Source organism: Salvelinus namaycush, chromosome 3 (assembly GCF_016432855.1).
Source record: "Salvelinus namaycush isolate Seneca chromosome 3, SaNama_1.0, whole genome shotgun sequence".
In the NCBI taxonomy this organism is placed as follows: Eukaryota; Metazoa; Chordata; class Actinopteri; order Salmoniformes; family Salmonidae; genus Salvelinus; species Salvelinus namaycush.
In genome coordinates this window covers 21,698,882-21,721,144 of record NC_052309.1, presented here as the reverse complement: position 1 = coordinate 21,721,144, position 22,263 = coordinate 21,698,882, and the positions used below count along the sequence as shown (strand labels likewise).

The window sequence follows — 22,263 nt, the reverse complement described above, 5'->3', positions numbered from 1 at the left end:
CTCATATGTGCAACAGTGGCCTCTGACTTAATCCTCTTTGAGAGGAGGGGGGACAAAAGGCTCCAAACAAAAAACACCTGCTTCTTACTAGCTTGCTTTTCCCTTGGGGTACTTACAATTCAGATCTAAACTGAGCCTCTAATGGTCGTCACGCTCGACTTAAATTGGTTTTTCAGTTGGATCTCATAAATAATGTTGGCAGCAATAAAACACTGATTTCATCCTCTCATTTGGTCAGATGAGATAGCCTAATACTGCAACACTGGATAATGTTGGCCAACATTTAGGTACACTGAATTATTCTAATTAATATATATTTTCTTAATGAAAACACGTAATATCTAATATTCATCTCCTTTCTCTTCTTCATAGATTTTACCATTTTAAATAGGGTGCATCATCCAGCCACCTTGAACTGTGTGTACACATCAGAAGAGGATCAGTTGAAAAGGAGGGGGAAATTGACATTTGACCTGAATAAACAGCACATCAATTGTCATTTATTCTGCAGCAAGCCATACAGACTGGAAAGGTAATTTCCGTGACATCAGCAAATCAATAGAGCATCTATGGGTTGGTTTCACAGACACGGATTAAGCCTAGTCTTGGAGTAGGTAGCGGTTTCCATGGTGAATCTCTGTTGACAAATATTTTTTTGTCTAGGACTAGGCTTAATCTGTGTCCGGGAAACCGGCCCTTGGTGTCTCAATCGCTGAAAAAAAGGAAAGATTGTTTTTTGTGCCTAAAATCCAAAATGGCACAAAGCAATCTGACAAAAGATTAAACACTATTGCTGTCAATTAGGCTAAGTTTGAACATATTGTGGGGTGAGACTAAAAGCTCTCTAATGAGTGGAACAGTTAGCGTCCCACTGCAGGCTGACTAATCAGGAAATGGCACACAGCCACCCAACCATCATGTTTTAGTCATTTTATTTAGACATCCCAAATAGAAGGCAAATAAAACATTGCGCATGTTTACGTAATTTGACAAACATACATTTTAAAAAATGTAGGAATGTTTTACCTTTCTGCTAATCAGAAAGTCTTCATATATACAAAATTACCGCTGTTAATGTTCTAATACAAAAGATTCTTTCACATGTCTAGTATTTTAACTACCACATCCTCAGAACTAAAATTGTTTTGTACAAAGATATACATTCAACTGCCTTCACAGGTGTCCCAATAATTTCCAAATCATTTACATTTTTTTGTTGAAAACGCTTAAACGTTCAATTCAAAATATTCACTGAGTTGCATCTCATAATTATATAAAATTTGGCAAGCAGAATAGGCAATTACAGTGCATCTACTCAATGCATAAGAAAACACTTATCATTGGACTTTCTTTGAAAAAACTCAGAGGGAAATAAACTCACATGCATCTTGTGTGTGTGTGTTCTTTCAGGACAGAGTATACTATACCTCACACAGCAAAAAAAACTTGCAAAGGTGATATGGCATTCACCAAATAAAACTGTTAGAGAGAACATCCTTAGGTTTAGCTAAGTAAGAAGCCTTATCTAGTAATGGTAATCTATGGGTCTTAACAGCAATAATGTCAGAGATGTGCAGCCCAGGACATGCTGGCCTGACTTGCCTAAATCCTGGCCTTCCTTCGGCTGCAGCAACACTACAACATGATCTAGTAATTCATTATTTTCATACCCTTCTCAGAAATCATTAGTGTTTTGTTCTTCATACATCAGTCACCTCATCCATAAATCACCCTGACACAGGCGGAGACTGAAATGGATAATAAGAGTATTAAAATGGACGGCTATGTTAACAAAAATAAGAGTTCTTGGATCCCTAGTCTTTGAAGGACTTATTTTTTCTTTTAACAAACAAAGATATATGGTGAGTTAAATATTACAAAGTAACATGGGAAAGACCAGGATTAAGTTAGACATGTATTCAATTAACCTCAAATAAAGTTGACTGGGCTACTCTCAGCGAGTTTCCTGAGCAAAAGGTCCAAACTTTTGGGGTCCTCAAAAACAAAATTATAAAAGGTTATAAAATATTTCTAACAAAACTAATCTCTCCCCAACATGATAATAATAGTTTAAGAAATAAACATTGGTGAACTTTAGGACCATTCCCTCAATGGCATTTGTAAGCCACTAGATGGCCCTGTTATTATGTAGGCTGGTTACCTAACACTCCAATTTGATCTTTGATAATACTGCTGTTTAGTTACACATGGGATATGCTTTCAGTGCAAGACTCGTTCCTTTCTCAGTTTGTATAAAACAATTGACATCAACTGATGACCAAATAAAAGAAACACACCTCTGCCATCCCTAATAAAGAGAAAAATAACTATCCTAATTTTACATATTTAACAGTCAACAGGGACAATGTCCAGATATCCACTTCAACAAAATACAGAATAAATTGTTGACAGTGATAATACATTAACATGACAACTGTACAAGTTAGTCAATGTACCTCAAGAGCATACATCCAATTTTGAAAAACAAAGTTACACAAATGTGAAAAAAAGAATAACCTTCCGTCCAAATGGAAGTCTTTGTCCCTTTTGTTGAACTCATCTCCTAAAAACATTAAATACGGATTAACAGGCTATAGATAAAACATAAAACACATTGTCTTTGCAAGATAACTTGTGGAACAATAAAGCCAACAATTCATACTTATTGCATTAGTCCTTTTAAATGTTGAATTTTTTTCCCCCATTGCAAAGGTATGGGTGTTTACGTGAGGCTTGAGAGTCCCTCCCTCTTGTTAATCCTACCGTGACTGGAATGTTGACATCACTGTTTAACATTATCCGACTCACTACATCTAGGTTTGACATCCTTCAGATAATAGACAAAACCCTATCTAACTTCTACACAACTGTTCTGGTTCTCTCTTCTGTGATGTAACATTGGTTGGGGTGGAGCCATGTGACAGGGTAGTTCTCTCCACTGCATGGCACAAGTAGGCTAAACGTTAATTTCCATGTCTGAGGAAAGGGCACAGGGTCAGGGGCCCGAGGGCTGGGGAAAGATGGTTCATTTTTCTCCTTTTCTCTCCATCTCGTTTTGTTTTTACCAGGGTGGGGACGAAGGCAGGACCTGGGACAGAAAAGACATACTCTCCATGGATCTCATGGCGATGTTGAGGGGCCCAGACATTGTCATGGACATGGGGGTGCTGATGGCCAGAGGGTGGGCGATATTCATGTGTGCCGTGGTAGGGATGTTGACCGAGGCGATGTTGACGGGCCCAGTGATGGTGACTGGGTGTTGGAGGCTGACGTTAACTGTATTGGTGGAAATGTTCATTTGCGCCGCTATTGTGACAGGGTTGTTGATGGCGTTGCCCCGGTTCATCGTGGTGGTGATGGGGGTGGAGGCTGTTACAGGTGTGGCTGAGGCAGAGTTGTGAATGTCATTACTATCTAGAGAACAGGGGATAGAGGATATAGTATTAAAGATCTTGTCCTTTCCCTCACTGCTAAACCAATCGAACAAATAGCTTTACACTGATAGTTATTGGTTATTCTCCGTCATTAAGCAGAGGGAGGAATGCTCTCCATACAGTGCAAAAAAATTATCTCCACACTCAAATGTATGCAAAATAGTCCAGAGATTATTTTTGCAGTATATGCAGTCAGCATTCCTCTTCATCTTTACTGCTAATGCAGCACACTGACTGAACTATAATAACCTTTATATTAATAACCATTAACAATTTTAAATTTGCGGCAAATACATGCTCTTCTAAATCAAATACCGAAGCAGGTAATCACGTATAGGCAAAACATTAACTTGGTCATTCTTGCTGTGCAAAGTATAATAAAAATTAGAACAGAAATCTACAAGACAACATTTCCAGGGATGCAATGATGATGCAATGTTTGGAAACGAAGTGGCACACTGGCATAAGTTTACCAACAGCCTAACGTCTTGTATTTATCCTTGCCTTTTATTTGTGTGTGTGATGTGACTGTGTATTCTTGGGAGGAGGGGGTTAGATTCACACGATGCTATGTTATCATTACCTTTTCGTCCCCCTGAGGAGTTCCACTGCCAGTCCCCTATTCAGAAATACAGACACACAGGGGTTATAATGGACTGTCTGCAGGCCAGCCAAGGCTGCTCCGCTAGGACGCCTCTCAGTGCACTCTACAGGCCCCACTTCAGGTGGGTACACACTACCTGGCTTGCTAGTCTCCAGGGGGAGGAGGGAATGGGCCATACGCTTACTGTGGTGACAAACAATATCCTACTTGTAGTGTTCTCTGTGCTGTATGTGGCAGTGCTCATTCAGGTGGCAGCTAACGCAGAGTGAATACACAACACAGCAGTGAATCTTTCCTTTCAGTGGCCAGGGAAAGACCTTGTTGCATCTTCTGTCTATGTGTAACTGAAAGAGGAAACTTAGAACTGTTGATTAGGTGGCCTGAGCTAGGCTATACTTTGTTATTGACTACACCTCTGAGCAGTGATCCATGTGTAATATGTTATGATGCAGTGTTCTCTGGATGGGAAGAGATGAACAGGGCTGTACATGTTCCACAGGAGAATCACAAAAACACGTTGGCTAACGGCCTGAATCACCACAACTCCAATACAGCACTTTCACAAATGGAAATTCACAGATGAATAAACAAAACATGAAATACAGACAGTAATAGCACGAGGGCTGAGGAAGAAGCCAGTTATTGGGCTGAACTTGACCGCCATGTTATGTATTATACATTTATAGTATATTTAAACGGTTACAGTGCCAGTGATTTTTCTGAATTATTTACTGAGCAGTAATACAAAGTAAGAGTCAATACCACCAAATATATATCAATAACACTAATGAGAAAGACTAATGGAAGAGCAATACTCTGAGAAAAACCCTGCCCTCCCTCTTCTAATTATCTTGCAAGCTGCACAAATCAATTGAGTGGAGGAGCTGTAAGTTTGCTGTGGTTGGATCAGATATCATTGTCTATGTTCCACTTCCCTCTGCTCCAACACGAGCCAATTGCTGAAAGCGCTTTAAATTTAGAACATATTTCTGCCACAGGCCATTCACTTCTGTCAACGAGAATGCATGTCATCAGATTACATACCTCAAGCAGAAGACCCACAAAAAACAGCACAGCATATACATCTCTCCACTCAGACAAACATCCAATTCATGTTTAAAAACAGAATGGTACTCAAGGGAATTGGGGCAAAATGTAACCAGCGAAGAAGACATGGTAATGTCCATCATGGACAATGTACAGTGGGACTTTCCATGTCCTGTAGTGCTACTCTAACTACACAGAGAATGAAACCTGCCTAAGGATGAAGTCAGCACCAATCAATCAGATGATATTTTCACTGTCATGTGAGGTTTGCCCAGACACTGGCCTCTGGCACACTGTCTTGGTATGGAGTAAAAGACAACTTCTAGGAAAATGTCAGTTATGGATTGAGGAGTGTGAATGTTCAAAGTGTGTACAAAATAATTAAGTAAAATAACTTTTGAAGCCCTTTTAAGTAGTCATTTTAAAACAGTTTCTCACCTTTTTATTTTATTTATTAGGAATGTAAAACCTGAAAGGATTTTATTTGAGTTGGGAGGAGGGCAGTGGTTGGTGAGATAGGACTGACGTGACATACCTTTGTTACAGGAGTTAAAGTTGGTCTGGCCGTGTGTCTTTAGATGGCTGGTGATGTAGGCTGCGCTCAGCATCTTGCCGCAGATGTTGCAGGTGACCTTCCCTTCATGTCGGATCATGTGGGAGCGCAGTCTGTCTTTGGTGGCGAAGGCAGAAGTACAGGCCTGGGAGAGGACAGGAGGACAGGACAGGGTCAGAAGGTCAGGCCAGAGGCACACTACTATTCATAGGGCCACACAACTTCATGCTCCAGCTCTGTGCAGCCTGGATGGAACATGTCCAACTTTAAAGGCTTATAGATAGTCATAAATCTCTACTGGGGCCACAGGGCATACTGCAGTGTGGTGTTGTGGACAGACTGCCATTACAACACTATGACTAATGGGCTTATTTTAAAGACACTAGTCTAGCATAGGAAACTAACAATTACTGTCCGTGCTGACAGAAAGTGCAAAGTGGGAGAATTGATGCTAGACGACAGACATGCAGCTCAAGTTGTCAATAATGAACTGCTGACAAGTGGCCCTAATGAGGCCACACAGTACAGTTCTAGCTCTCTCTTACCGTTACTTGGCATTTGAATGGTCTTTCTGAGGAGTGGACATGCTTCACATGGCAGCTCAGGTGGTCTGGCCTGGAGGAGAGAAGAAAAGAAAAGTTACAATCTTGCTGTAGAATATTAATGGACACACAACACACTGTACTTTTGACCTTTTCCAGTGAGACTCAAATGTTCACTCAGCCCACTCATCGCAGCACCCAGAAGTACCATTAGTTAGTTTGATTGAAAACCTGGACTACAGCAGACAGGCTGGGAGCTAAATCATTTCATCACCGATGATGGTGTGGAGAACTAACACAGGCAGCTAGGCCAAAGCAAAACACTCACACTGGTAGTGGTTTTGTTACAAAGGAGAGGAGTCAATTAGAATATTTTCAGGAGTGCTGTGAACCGGAATGGCTGTTCTCCTCTTGTTTCACTGTTAACTGAGGAGGACAGCAGCTTCCAGACAGACAGAGTGCCTGCAGAACTGCCAGTGACTCAGAGTTGCGTTATTCTGCCAGCCGGCCTCTCACGTTTCAGTGTCCCGATAAACCTCTGCGTCACTGTGTTGGAACCAAGCCGGGCTCTGCCCTTAACTGCCGAGCTCTGAGATTATAGTTTGGACAGAGAGCATAATGTTTACATCAGTTTGAGACGCTGGAATATTCACTCACACCAAACTTCTGCTGTTATTTGAACAACTAACAAGAGCTCTTTGCTTCTTGGGTTTTCAATGGTTATTTGTAATTTTGCCATTACTCATGCCAATGAATTGCACATATGACTAATGATGCATAACTGGAAGTAGTGAGTGGATGTTGCTGTAAATGTTGAAAGAGGCCATCTTACAAGGCCACTGTTGGCTTTGCTTGGAAAGACAGGAATGCTCAGTCATTCCAGGTGGCTCTGACTTAAAACAAACAGGGCCCTGTAAGCAGCAACACTGGAGCAGAGTGGGAAAACTAGGTGCGAGTTAAAAGAAATCCCAGGCTGCTGCCTCCCAGGCCTGTTTTAATGGCATTCCCTGGGGAAGGGGAAGTGGTGACAAGCTGGCGGGAACCACAGCCTCCCCCAGCCTTACTCCTCTCCTTTGCCTGTCCTCGCAAGAGGGAACTCTCTGGGACACTGAAGTTGAACTGCTCTCTAAAAGCGCAACTGTTTAAACATGCAGGGGACCACAAAGTCACTGAGTCAAGATTATTCAACGCTCCTATAAATCCGTGAGCCTGAGGGCAGCTGCCAATGGGACATGTAGAATGTCACATTGAACAACAGATGGTCATACACTCCATCTCAGTGCTCGTCTAACACCACATAGAAATTGTAGACTAATAGCCATGTACTAACAGGATCAAAATTGGTTGATGTTTGAGTTCAAATGAGTTTGTAATAAATAGCAAGCACTTTTATTTGAAATATAAAACAGCTAGCCAGGGTTAGTGAAAGTGCATGGCTGGAGCCTACCTGGAGAAGCCTTTCCCACACACGGAGCAGACGTATGGCTTGTGGACTCCACCGTCGTGAGAGCGCACATGGTATGTCATGCGGTCCTTCCTCTTGAAGCGCTGTTGGCAGATGGGGCACTGGAAGGGCTTCTCGTCCGAATGGGACAGCTTGTGACGGTTCAGGTGGTAGACGTCTCGGAAGGCCTTGCCACACATCTCACAACCATGGTTCTTCTTCACAGGCTTGGCAGGCTTCTTGGGCTGGCTCTGCTGCGGCATGTTGGTCATAGAGGCTGGAGACATGATGCTGGAGGCTGAGGACACGGAGGTGGTGGCTGTCGTGAGGATGCCTGCGATGGTGGAGATGTAGGAGGGCTGCCCACTGTTCTCCCTGGGCAGGCTGGAGATGAAGGGCACCATGGTGGGGGCAGTCTGGGCCGTCTTCTTGGGCCGCGACACCATCTTGATGCCCGTGTGGCAGGCCTCGTGGCGCCGCAGGTGGTAGCTGTCACGGAAGGCCTTGTTGCAGTAGCCGCAGATGAAGGGTGTCTTGCTCTTGTGCTCCTTCTTCACCACGGGCATGGGTCCCCTGCCGCCACCTGCCCCGCTGGCCACGTTGTCTTTGAGGAGCTCTGCGGCGCTGGCGGGGGGTTTCTGGTCCAGGGGAATGGGCATCACAGGCTTCTGGTCCACTGGCTCATTCCCAGAGTTGAGCAGCGGCAGCAGGCTGTTCTGGGCCACCTGATGCTGGTGGTGGATGGCTTCATTGGCCTGCTGTAGAGACACAGCACAGCAAGTTTAAACACTGGTCAACAACATACAGTACATTCGGAAAGTAGTCAGACCCCTTGACTTGTTCCACATTTTGTTACATTACAACCTTACTCTAAAATGTATTATATTGTCCCCCCCTCATCAATCTACACACAATACACGATGACAGAGCAAAAACAGGTTGAGAAATGTTGAAAATGTATTAAAAATAAAACTGAAATATTACATTTACATAAGTACATAAGTACCCTTTACTAAATACTTTGTTGAAGCACCTTTGGCAGCGATTACAGCATTGAGTCTTCTCGAGTATGACACTACAATCTTGGCACACCTGTATTTGGGGAGTTTATCCCATTCTTCTCTGCAGATCCTCTCAAGCTCTGTCAGGTTGGATGGGGAGCGTCGCAGCACAGCTATTTTCAGGTCTCTCCAGAGATGTTAGATCGAGTTCAAGTCCGGGCTCTGGCTGGGCCACTCAAGGACATTCAGAGACTTGTCCCGAAGCCACTCCTGCGCTGTATTGACTGTGTGCTTTGGGCTGTTGGAAGGGGAACCTTCGCCCCACTCCGAGGTCCTTAGCACTCCGAAGCAGGTTTTCGTCAAGGATCTCTTTGTACTTTGCTCCATTAATCTTTCCCTCAATCCTGACTAGTCTCCCAGTCCCTGCCGCTGAAGAACTTCCCCAAAGCATGATGCTGCCACCAGGTTTCCTCCAGACGTGACGCTTGGCTTTCAGGCCAAAGAGTTCAATCTTGGTTTCATCAAACCAGAGAATCTTGTTTGTCATGGTCTAAGAGTCCTTTAGGTGCCTTTTGTCAAACTCCAAGCGGGCTGTCATGTGCCTTTTACCGAGTGGCTTATGTCTGGCCACTACCATAAAGGTCTGATTGATGGAGTGCTGCAGAGATGGTTGTCCTTCTGGAAGGTTCTTCCATCTCCACAGAGGAACTCTCAGAGCGACCATCAGCTTCTTGGTTACCTCCCTGACCAAGGCCCTTCTCCTCCGATTGCTCAGTTTGGCCGGGCGGCCAGCTCTAGGAAGAGTCTTGGTGGTTCCAAACATCTTCCATTTAAGAATGATGGAGGACACTGTTCTTGGCTGCAGGCTACAGACATTTTTTGGTACCTTTCCCCAGATCGATGTTGCGACACAATCTTTTCTCTGCGCTCTTCAGACAATTCCCTTGATTGGGCTGGGTTTTTGCTCTGACATGCACTGTCAACTGTGCGACAGGTAGCCTAGTGGTTGGAGCGCTGGGCCAGTAAACCGAAAGCTTGCTAGATCAAATCCCCGAGCTGACAAGGTAAAAATCTGTCGTTCTGCCCCTGAACAAGGCAGTTAACCCACTGTCCCTAGGCTGTCATTTTAAGAGTAGAACTACAGGTTGAAACTACCATGAGCCTTCCTCGCTCTGCCTGCTACAGGCTTGTTATAAGAGAGCGCACTGAAAGGTCAGGTTTTGTTTGTGTTACTCAACACAGCCAAATGTACCTCACATCCTTGTAGCTCTGCCTTTCTCCTTTATGTAACCCGGCACTTTTTGGAGATTAGCCTATGTCTTGACATTCCTCCTTTATATAACCGCTCTTGCAGTGAGAAAATAGTTTGGGAGGAAATTAATTTAGCATTAGGCTCTTTGTGTTGTTTTACTGGCTCACACAGCCTACTGGGAATAGCCTAATCTGGGAGCCATTCACATGCAACAACTAGGCCTATTGAGAACAGCTTAATCTCACTGCCATTCACAGGCCACATTTTAAAATGCTCCGGTGCTGCTAGGAAGGCTTTGCTTTGATGACTTGTCTGCCTCAGCCTTAAGCATGAAACACACAGAGAATCTCACTGCCGATAGACTGCCGATGGTTACTTATCACAGTGGGAGGCCGTTCCTTCTCTTGACAAAACAAATGTGATATCTACTGCGTGCCGATCAGGTAGCGACGAACCTACCGATTCTACTTGCAGAATCGCAATGCTAATCAGTGCACGTCCGTACATCCACAAATGAGCCAGTCACACTTCATATGCAATGTAGGCTATGGGATGGTAGCTAGCTAAGTGCACAACATCAAATACTTCCTCCAAGATAGCTAACCACTGTAGCTAGCTAGTACTGACATAATTAAATCACAATGGATTAGCTAGTTTCCATGAAGCTGCTGCCTGTGTTAGTGCAGTGTCCTTAGCTAGCTAACTCGGAAGCTATGTTGTGCTAGTTAGCGAAGATGCTAACGTTAGATAGCTAGCTAAACCATTGGTTTTGGGCGGGCACTGGCAGTATGGGATTATGGAGAGTGAATTAAATAGTTTCTTAATTTTGCTAGGTAGTTATCTAGTTGTGACCTTCCGGCTAGTATCAACAAGGGCTTTCGACAAAATAGCAACATCAGCGCAAATAGCTTGGAATCTAGACCATAAGCAATGAGCAGGGATATGCGTTGCCAAACAACGCTACTACCACTTTCTGGTTTGGAGTATTTTAACAAGGCTGACGAGTTCCAAGGTCTTTGCGGTATGAACATCAAATGTGAAATAAAAACATTTAAAAAACTGTCGACACTGTTCAGATGTGCTAAGTACTATACTGGCAGGCAAACGTTCGACAATCGTAGCGTTGTGTCTGAGCTTTTAGCCTAGTTACATGTGTTTACACAACACATGGAGATTTAACACTGGCTCTGTGCGGTGCCCTTTCTTAAGTGATTTCACAGCTCTTCCACTGAATTGACGCTGCAAAGAGTTGGAGTGAAAGCATGGCTGCATGCCAGTGTGATTGCGAGGCGAAAGCCACTGCGTCTGAAGCCACACCGAAATAGACACTGAGTCATTCTGGGCGCATGCGTGGCAGAGTAGACCACGGGGGCCAGAACAGAGCAGTGAGCAGACTGAAAGTATATCAGCGGGGGTTCTAGTCAGCACTTCCGCCCCTCTGCTGAATGACTAATGACATGCGAGAGAGACAGCCGAACAACACAACAAAGACAACCGGAGGAAATGTACTGGAAGATCTGAAAACATTCAGCCAGATAATCATCACAATAAACCTTTAGTCTAAAACCACACTGACTGGGAAAATCACTTGCTAAAACCCCACTGCAAGAAGTTGCTAGGCTCTATTGACTTCCAAGTCCCATATAAAGAATCATCTTTGTGCCGAGCCACAAGTATTGACGTTTGGGGCATCTATTTGACGAATCACGCAAAAAATGCAGGGTCAATGACTGTGGGTGTTTTACAGGGACAAAAATAGGCCCTGGCTGTGTCATTAGTGAGGAGGCACACAAACAGCCTGCTGCTGCTGAGGAATCTAAATCTGCTATATGAAAAATGATCCCCGTCATGGTGGTGCTCATTCGTCATGTGTGCAAAAGTAGTCTGCCAAAATAGAGACAGGCTGGGAAGAATCCAGCTTAGTGTCCCCAGCAGCAGCCTGTGCATGAGCTTAGCTAAACTAAACAAGGTGCTCCCCTGGTTAGCTAGTAACACAACATTTCAATGGACTTTATTCCAAATGTGTCACTAAAACATGAACAAAAAACATGAACAAAAAAACGAAAGAATTAACAGAAATGCAGTGGTGTAAAGTACTTAAGTAGTAGTTTAAAGTATTTTTACTTATGTCGTTTTTTGCAGTATCTGTACTTCACTATTTCACTTTACTACATTCCTAAAGAAAATTATGTACTTTTTACTCCATACATTTTCCCTGACACCCAAAAGTACTCATTACATTTTGAATGCTTAGTAAGACAATAAAATGATCTAATTCACACACTTATCAAAAGAACATCCCTGGTCATCCCTTCAGCCTCTTATCTGGTGGACTCACTAAACACATGCTTTGTTTGTAAATTAAGTCTGAGTTTTGGAGCGTGCCCATGGCTATCCATAAATGTTTTTAAAAAGTACCAAAAATTTGCCATCTGGTTTGCTTAATATTAAAAGGATTTATACTTTTTACTTTTGATACTTAAGTATATTTGAGCAATTACATTTACTTTTGATACTTAAGTATATTTAAAACCAAATACTTTTTGACTTTTACTCAAGTAGTATTTAACTAGGGGACTTTCACTTGAGCAATTTACTATTTTTAGGTTGAGTATACTTTTCCCCCACCACTGCAGAAATGTGTGCATTAGATACAGTCCACCCACTCTCTTCCTCAGCAGTGTGACTGCGTGGGCTCTGGGGCTGTGCAGGTTAAGCCCCGTCTCCGTAGCCACACGTCAGGAAACAGAGGAGAGCCACAAGATGCCTCCATGTCTTACCGCAGTGGTGAATCTCTGCCATATTACACTGAATACACTAAGTGAAACTTGCCATCCACATAAAGAACCAGATTCAGCCACCACCCAAAGCAGCCCAATTAGAGGAGCTGGCAGAGAGGGGAGAGGCCTTAATGTGCTGTTGCTAAATCAGTCAGTTTCAGTTTAAAGAGTACATGGTTGTGCTGCACAGCAGACAGAGCAGAGGTCCCCCGCTGTGGGAGAAGGTTAGTGACGTCAAAGCGGGAAGCTACCCGACTGACATTAATAAATAAATCACGCAGCGCTGGAATATGTTGTCTGCTTGTCTGCTCCTTGGCTTCAGCGCAGACTAAACAGTCCTCTAGATCAGGGATTAGCACTACACTTCAGGGAAGCACAGACACCACACCAGACAGACAGGGATGTTTTTAGGAAAAGGATGTGACTGGGGATCCTCCGAATGTGGCAGCACTGTCTGCTTACAGACCCACAATGTCCTGGAAAAAATGTATAACGTTTATCATAATTTAACATGTTTATCTAGCTAAATATACTAGGTTATTATGAGAAATATGACACTCAGGTGATCTATCATTAAATTATGCAGAACGTAGGTCAATGTATTCTCATCTAGCGTAGTTCAAACAGTCATGTGATGGTAGCCAGTGTGACGTCTGCAGAGCTGATAGGCCTGGCTGGGTGGATTTAACATCCCGCTCTAGAACATAATCGGCAGAATGGCACTAGGGCTGATGTGCACAAAGAGAGCCAAGCATGCCTGTTAAGGGTCATTATTGCTGTTCATTGGAGCTTCTTAAATTGGGGAGGAGGACCCCACAAATAGTGACCGTTATATTTAATAGCTCTGGGAATTGCCAGGGACCTCGCGATACGATATTGTCACAATACTTAGGTGCCAATATGATTATGTATAGCGATTCTCGCTATCACAATTCAATTACTGACATTTAATTGCAATTTGATGTTCCAAACATATTGCTTATGCTATGTCTGCTGCAGAGAGAAGAGAAAGCATGAGAATATGAGTTGATCAGTCAATTAAATAAAAGTGCTGAAAACATGTTGGCTCACTATTTAAAAAGAAGATAGAGAATAAGCTTTGGGATGAAATATAACGTATTTTGGTGCCAACTTTTGTATTTATGAATTATTTTGCAAAAAAAAATCAATCAACCCCCCCATCACTAACATGTAGGCTAGCCGACAACTTGATTGTCATTCATCAGCTTCAGAGCCCAGCTTGGGTGCTACTCAAATATCTTGACATCCGGAGAGAAAAAACTGTATCCAGTAAAAACTGCTGCCAGGTCCTACAAAAATGTACATTCATATTGGTCAGGTCACACTGACCATTTCCATCTGAGACCAAAGGCAGGCATAATAGAGTAGGATGGAGAGGCAAAGTCTTCTCATCTGGGTCTTTCTGATGTGAACACTTTATTGAGTTAATAGAAACATGGCCATTTCATCAGATGAAAAATAACTGGAAACAAACACACACACATCCTCACATTGACCAACTGAAATGAAGAGGGACGCTGCAATTAAGACAACTGCGTTCTCTTCCGCAAGTACGAAAGGGAAAGGTCAAATACCTGACCCTTCCCTTTCACGTTCAGCCATCCATCGATCCACCCACCAGGGCCAGCCGAGAGGGAGGTTGGAAGAGGGGGAGGAGAAAATAAAAATAAATCCCACATTCTCCTCCTTATTTCATCTGCCCCATTGTGGAAGACAAATCCGGCCAGTGATGCACTCAGTGCTCAACAAGAGGTCTTTGTAAGCACATCTTCACCCATTTGGCGCCTCTATTCATGGGCCAGGGTCTGCATTTCTACACACACACACCTCAGCCCAGACGTGCTCTCAGACCCAGGAACTCAGGGAGAACGCCACCGCACCCTCCCACCCCTATTGTCTGCGCACCTGCTCACACTCACAACCATCCGGGATTAGTCATCAATATCATGATTTTCTAGCCCTCTCTCGGTCTGTCTGAACAGGACCTACTGGCCCGGGGGGGGGGGGGCTGTACACTGCAGACAGCAGCAGACACAGCCACTGCTGCTGCAGACAACCTGGCCCCAAGAAAGACGTGCAGGGCCTGCAGCGCATTCACGCTGCTCTGACCATTTTGATACAAATATGCTCTGAAGGCTGGGGTCACTCCAACGCAAATAACATCAAAATGGAAGGCAGGGAGAATAAGCAACTCTGAAAAGACACTAACAACACTACTGATCGGTGACTGGCTTAGACTTTATTATGTAGCAAACAGTGATTCCTTTAATGGTTTATTGACTATTTGCTGTAAGAACAATTACATGTGAAATAGGAAATAACATTTTGAAAGTCTTTGTAGCATGGTTGTTCATTTCCTATGCAGCTTTTAGAAAAATAAACAATTTGTAGCCATCTGAAGAACATTGATGAATAACCTTAAATTGACTGCAAATGTATTGCCTTGCCACTGTTTTCAATGTCAGATTAGCTAACAAGTCTGTCCTAAAAACAGAAATGAACATCTTTATTTTTGGAACATTACATCTCTGCCTGGAGTTTTTCCCAGTAAGCTATCGCTGCTCAGGCAGTTCCAACATTCTACTGTGGGATAAGCTATAGGCATAACTGGAGGTATTTTACAGCTCTGGTACTTGCAGGACGTAGGTGGAGCAATAAAAAGACCCTAGACGTAGGCTAAACTAGACGAAATGAATACTTGTGGTAGCCTATTCAAGCATACTCCAGGGACAGATTGAGTCATATAGGAGAGGTTGTTGTGGCCATTCTCATTATCATGCTACCCTGCTGCCAACATCCTTGGGATCAATGAGTGAGTTAGGGCTCCAGAGGAGAGAGGCGTTTAGCGTGAGTCATACGGACGCAGAAGCCAGCGTCACACAGCCTTTCTGTCAGGAACAAGGCATCCAGTGACAGACGCACCTCTTATTATGCGCTGTTGCAGATGAGTAATGAAGGATTATGTGTACTTTAGCTCTCTCAGAGAGCACAATAGCCTTTGTCAAGCACCAATTTTTTTCATAAAAGGGGAATCAAAGTGAAAGTATTTTCCCCCCCTCTGCTCTTGAGTAGTGACAAGTGGTTGATCCCTCTGGCCCTGAGCTTCAACCGTTTGATTAAACAGTGGTTCATAGTCTGATGAGATGGGCTAAAAGAAATCTACACTGAGACAACAAAATAGTTCTCCTCCATAGGGGTGAAAGAATCTGATAGGATCAAGGATCAACGAATCATCAAGACAACTAAGATAATAATAATGTTAGGCTAAATAGACAGTATTTTGGTTTCCTGCACTGTCCGCAAGATGAGGGAAAAAATCCTTTAAAATCTCACTGAAAGTGAAAATGAGTCACATGAAATGACACAATGATTCATGGCAACTAGCAGTTGCATGGGAGAATTCAGCAAGAGGGCTGCATTTAACATCAACTTTCACCCCATTTGCCACTTCCTAACATCTACCGATCAATGAGGGACTGTTCACATTAGCATCATCACATCACACAACACCATACTACCCTCAGTAAAATTGCTGCACCGTGCTCAGTATTTGGAGACTGACTGCCACTTAGCCTCAACTTGGCCCTGCACACAGGCTCTAGGCCCACTCCAATTAGCCAGCAACAGCTGCACATTTCCAATACTTTGGAAATAGAACAGAGTTAGCTGCACCAGGGACAATTACAGCAATCACTTCAAAGCAGAAAGCAAGGCTAAAAAGGGCTTGCCCGTAGAATAAGAATTTTAAACACTCAAACAATCTGAGCTCCCATTCAAAAAAGAAAGAATCTATTTTTCAAGATGGAGCCATGTACCACTTGGGGGGGGGCTGCTCCGATTTCAGACTGTTAAACTGATCCAGTCCTGCTGGGGGCCTAGGCATACTTTTACGAGTGAGGTCAACTCCATGGAATGTTTATAATATAATGTATAAAACGTGTGTAATACTAATATTATGACGAGGACTATTTCAATTCAGGTGTGAACCAGGTTGCCCAATTGAACACAACCATCATTATTTGAATTGCAACATTGTAGGCCCAGCTCTGAGTAGGCCAAACGGATTGAATAGTTTTGTGGTTGTGGAACTTGACACAAAAAGGACTAGCTATGATGACAATTTATTCCAACAGTCCCCAAGGATCCAAATCAGATAAAATACAAGAAGCCAGCTAACGGATAAAATCTTAGCTGCATGAGGTTACCTTGGCCTTAATTTGTTGAAAAACAAACACAATAATCATTCCACTACAACTGTAGGCTAGACCTTTGTTTACCTGCTTGAAAAAACGATTTATCGCTATTATTAATGGCCGGCCCAATAGGCTAGCATAAATGTGTCCAATTTTATAAACCAAAGATGATACGTTGGTGCAGTGATGCAAATCTGTTAAGAAACTTAGATTGAATGCAACCCAAAGACAAAAATAGTAACGTTAACTTAGCTATAACCAGCTGGCCATGTTGCATAATATAATGGTTAGTTAGCTAAAACTGAGATAGTTAAATGGATTGAAATATCCTTTTCGCAAACTGAAATAAATCACTGTTTATATTTTGTCTGCAAATTGAATTCCTTCTTTACTTGCGGTCATATAATATTAGCTAGTAGGTCTAACTTAGCTGGCTATTTTGAATCATTGAGTGGGAAGGAAAAACTTAAACGCTGACTGGCGAAAAAGCAACGAAGTAAACGTCAATCGGGAAAGTATTTCTCGCTTTCTAGTGAACCGAGATCCGATTATTTTAGGAAACTAGCTAACTGGCTAGCCATTGTTTATAAAGTAAAGTTATACCGTCAGACAGTAAAAAAAAAACGGATCAACGGTTCCGGGCAAATAAAAAAAAACAAGGCTGGCTGTGGCGTTCTTGGAGCTTGCGAATGATCGATCTATGAATAACGTTTGCTGGCTTTGATCTAACAAGCTAACCTACATAACATAAACAAAGCTTTACGTTAGTTAGATAACTAAGCCAACTAATTTGTGTTTTTTTCCATCACCATAGTAACACAGAAAAAGAGAGAAAATAAAATGTTTCCAAACGTCATGCCCAACCTCTCAGCTGGAAGCCTGGATTGATGTACCATTGTTTTGCTTGGATAGCTTTACTTAAAATTATACCTTTGAAAAACGTCAGACTGTGAATGTCTTTAGTTTCCTACAGTTATTCCATCAATGACCTTACTTTTCGGGTATCAAAGTTCACTTACCTGAAATAGAAATGTACTCCAGCTCGGTTCCATTGCAACACCTAAAAAAATCTGCAGGAAACCTACAAGAAACCTACAACAAAGCAGCCAAACATGGCAGCTGCTACAACTTCCTGTAACCCTTGGACTGTTCCACTTTGAAAGCATTTTAGGGCGGCAATAATTGAGTTTTCATAAGAACGTATATCACTTATTTTCAGCACAACAAAGGTTTCAAATATCATTAATTTACATAACCTAAATATCCAACTTATATTAAGTAGAATATGAAATTGGGTGTTAATATTTCTGGTGTAGGCTACTAAATGTATCAAACACCCCTATGTCTGTGTTTCCCTGATTCTGCAGGGGGCATTCAATAAACAGCAGAGGTAATCAATGGCTCCGCAGATGGTATCATGTAGGAATACTGGGGAGCTGTTCTTCATAAATGTTGACTGATCGTTGAGGAACATTTTGACCTCTGAATCGCATTAGCTTACACATAATACAAGCACCATGGTAATACTTTTTGCTTAAACTCGTAATCTCCGTGGAAAAACTACAATAGATAGCCCCAAGGTTCGCCAAAGTACGTCGTATGGTCTAATACAATACGTAATGGGAGAACTACGCCCTCTAGGGGTCTCGGCGCTTGAAGTACTAGTTTATCTCTAAGCTATTTAAAGCGTTTCGTTTCCTAATTAGGACAATCTTGTTCTCATTTGTTAGCGGATAGTCTACAGTTATACAACAGTCTGTATAGGCACTTAAATATTTTGTCTTTCCCATTCACCCACTGAATGGCACACATACAATTCATGTCTAAATTGTCTCCAGGCTTAAACATCCTTAATTAATCTTTCAACAAGTGTATATATATATATATATATATATCCTATTCAATCAGTGATGTGCAGGTTCTATTATTTTCAAGGTACCTTTATTTACACTGAGTGTACAAAACATAAGGAACACCTGCTCTTTCCATGACAGACTGACCAGGTTAATAATTTATTTTTTAAATGTAACCTTTTATTTAACTAGGCAAGTCAGTTAAGATCAAATTCTTATTTACAATGACGGCCTACACCAGCCAAACCCAGACGACGCTGGGGCAATTGTGTGCTGCCCTATGGGATTCTCAATCACGGCCAGATGTGATACACCCTGGATTCAAACCAGGGACTGTAGTGACGCCTCTTGCACTGAGATGCAGTGCCTTAGACCGCTGCGCCACTCGGGAGCCAAATCCACATGAAAGATGCTTTCACGTGGATTCACCTGATCAGTCTGTCTGTAATGGAAAGAACAGGTGTTCCTTATTTTTTGTACACTCAGTGTAAATAAAGGTTCCTTGATTAAAAATAATAGAACCTGCACATCACTTATAACCAGTGGTGGAAAAAGTGCTCAATTGTCATACTTTAATAAAAGTAAAGATACCTTAATAGAAAATGACTCAAGTAAAAGTCACCCAGTAAAATACTACTTGAGTAAAAGTCTAAAAATATTTGGTTTTAAATATACTTAAGTATCAAAAGTAAAAGTATAAATAATTTCTTATTGCTTATATCAAGACAACCAGACGGCACAGTTTTCTTGTTTTTTTCCCATTTATGTATAGCCAAGGGCACACTCCAAAACTCAGACGTTATTTACAAATAAAGAATTAGTGAGTCCGCCAGATCAGAGGCAGTGTGGATGACCAGGGATGTTCTCTTGATAAGTCTATGAATTGAACTATGTCCCTGTGCTGCTAAGAATTCAAAATGTAATGAGTACTTTTGGGTGTCAGGGAAAATGTATGGAGTAAAAAGTACATCATTTTCTTTAGGAATGTAGTGAAGTAAAAGTAGTCAAAAATATGAATAGTAAAGTACAGATACCCCAAAAAACGACTTAAGTGGTACTTTAAAGTTTTTTTAACTTAAGTACTTTACAACACTGCTAATGTAACTCAGTAAAATCTTTGAAATTGTTCCATGTTGCGTTTGTATTTTTCTTCAGTGTACATAGGGAGGCAGTCTCTAATGTGCAGGGTTGAGTACCGGGTGGTAACTAGCTAGTAACAGTGACTAAAGTTCAGGGCAGTGTACTGGGCGGAGGCCAGCTTGTGGAGAAAATGTATTAACAGTCTGATGGACTGGAGATAGAAGCAGATGGTAAAGGGGTGAACAGGCTGTGGCTCGGGTGGCTGAGGTCCTTGATTATCTTCTTGGCCTTACTGTGACACCGGGTACTGTAGATGTCCTGGAGGGAAGGCAGTGTTCCCCCGCTGATGCGTTGAGCTTACCGAACCACCCTCTGGAGAGCCCTGCGGTTGTGGACAGTGCAGTTACCGTACCAGGCGGTGATATAGCCCGACAGGATGCTCTCAATGGTGCATCTGTAGACGTTTGTGAGGATATTAGGGGCCAAGCCAAATTTATTCAGCCTCCTGAGGTTGAAGAGGTGCTGTTGAACCTTTTTCACCACAATGTCTGTGTGGATTTCAGGTTGTCATGCCGAGGAACTATAAGCTTTTCACCTTCTCCACTGCGGCCCCCAATGATGTGGATGGGGGGGTGCTCCCTCTGCTGTCTCTTGAAGTCCACGATCAGCTCCTTTGCTGTTTTGAAGTTGAGGGAGAGGTTATTTTTCCGGCACCACTGCACCGGGGCATTCACCTCCTTCCTGTAGTCTGTCTCTTCATTGTTGGTAATCATTCCTACCAATATTGTGTTGTCTGCAAACTTGATGATTGAGTTGGTGGGTGAACAGGGAGTACAGGAGGGGGCTGAGCACGCACCTGTGTTTGTGGGGCCCCCGTTTTAAGCATCAGCGTAGCGGAGGTGTTGTTGCCTACCTTCACCACCTGGGGTCGGCCCGTCAGGAAGTCCAGGACCCAGTTGGACAGGGAGGGGTTCAGACCCAGGGCCCTGAGCTTAGTGATGAGCTTGGAGGGCGCTATGGTGTTGAAAGCTGAGCTGTAGTCAATTAACAGCATTCTTACATAGGTATTCCTCTTGTCCAGATGGGATAGGGCAGTGCGATAGGAATTGCGTCGTCCGTGGATTTGTTGAGGCGGTATGCAAATTGTAGTGGGTTTAGGGTGTCCGGTAAGGTGGAGGTGATATGATCCTTAACTAGCCTCTCAAAGTACTTCAAGTTGACAGAATCGAGTGCTATGGGGCGATAGTCGATAGTCACATGCTCTGAGGACGCAGCTACGGATGCTGTCTTGGCCGGCAGCCTTGTGAGGGTCAACATGCTTAAATGTCTTATTCACACTGGCCACTGAGAACAAAAGCTCACAGTCCCTGTGAGCGGCACTGTGTTTTCCTCGAAGCGGGCAAAGAAGGTGTTTAGCTTGTCTGGGAGCAAGGCGTCGGTGTCCACGACGTGGCTGGTCTCCCCTTTATAATCTATGATAGTCTGGAGTCCCTGCCACATACAGTTAATTCGGAAAGTATTCAGACCCCTTGACTTCTTCCAATTTTGTTACGTGATAGCGTTATTCTAAAATGGATTAAATAAAAAAATCTTCAGCAATCAACACACAATACCCCATAATGACAAAGCGAAAACAGGTTTTTAGAATTGTTTACAAATGTATTTAACATTTAAAACAGAAATACCTTATTTACGTAAGTATTCAGACCCTTTGCTATGAGACTAGAAATTGAGCTCAGGTGCATCCTGTTTCCATTGATCATCCTTGAGATGTTTCTACAACTTGATTGGAGTCCACCTGTGGAAAATTAAATTTGTTGGGCATGATTTGGAAAGGAACACACCTGTCTATATAAGGTCTCACAGTTGACAGTGCATGTCAGAGCAAAATCCAAGCCATGGGGTCGAAGGAATTTTCCCTAGAGCTCCGAGATATGATTGTATCGAGGCACAGATCTGGGGAAGGGTACCAAAAAACTTCTGCAACATTGAAGGTCCCCAAGAACACAGTGGCTTCCATCATTCTTAAATGGAAAAAGTTTGGAACCACCAAGACTCTTCTTAGAGCTGGCCACCTGGTCAAACTGAGCAATTGGGGGAGAAGGCCTTGGTCAGGGAGGTGACCAAGAATTCGATTGTCTCTGGTCTGATGAAACCAAGATTGAACTCTTTGACTTGAATGCCAAGCGTCACGTCTGGAGGAAACCTGGCACCATCCCTACGGTGAAGCATCCTTTGGCCGCTTTTCCTTCCAGTTCTCTGCTGCCCATGACTGGAACGAATTGCAAAAATTACTGAAGCTGGAGACTCATATCTCCCTCACTAACTTTAAGCATCAGCTGTCAGAGCAGCTTCCCGATCACTGTACCTGTACACAGCCCATCTGTAAATAGCACACCCAACTACCTCATCCCCATAATGTTATTTTTTTTTGCTCTTTTGCACCCAAGTATCTCTAC

The 22,263-nt window shown here is 42.9% G+C and overlaps 1 protein-coding gene across 3 annotated transcripts; it reads right to left on the bottom strand.

Moving 5' to 3' along the window:
• Positions 1 to 913: 913 nt before the first annotated feature.
• LOC120045069 (vascular endothelial zinc finger 1-like) lies at positions 914 to 17,985 on the bottom strand. 3 transcript variants are annotated; one of them, XM_038989918.1, is made up of 6 exons: positions 17,891 to 17,985; positions 7,628 to 8,382; positions 6,184 to 6,253; positions 5,621 to 5,783; positions 4,018 to 4,053; positions 914 to 3,414 (listed from the first exon to the last, which is right to left on the bottom strand). In XM_038989918.1, the coding sequence occupies exons 1-6, from the start codon at positions 17,921 to 17,923 to the stop codon at positions 3,062 to 3,064; spliced, it is 1,410 nt and encodes a 469-aa protein (XP_038845846.1). In that variant the 5' UTR covers positions 17,924 to 17,985; the 3' UTR covers positions 914 to 3,061. The 3 variants fall into 3 exon arrangements, with proteins under 3 accessions (XP_038845846.1, XP_038845847.1, XP_038845848.1); XM_038989920.1 differs by having other exon boundaries at positions 3,254 to 3,410; XM_038989919.1 differs by lacking the exon at positions 4,018 to 4,053.
• Between the last annotated feature and the right edge of the window lie 4,278 nt (positions 17,986 to 22,263).

What these genes read in the sequence shown, in the direction of transcription:
- LOC120045069 (XM_038989918.1), bottom strand. Translation starts at nt 17,923, where the DNA reads ATGGAACCGAGCTGGAGTACATTTCTATTTCAG. An exon ending in GGAGTACATTTCTATTTCAG is followed by an intron (nt 8,383 to 17,890) that starts GTAAGTGAACTT and finishes GTGTCTCTACAG; the next exon opens with CAGGCCAATGAAGCCATCCA. An exon ending in CTTTAACTCCTGTAACAAAG is followed by an intron (nt 4,054 to 5,620) that starts GTATGTCACGTC and finishes ATTTCTGAATAG; the next exon opens with GGGACTGGCAGTGGAACTCC.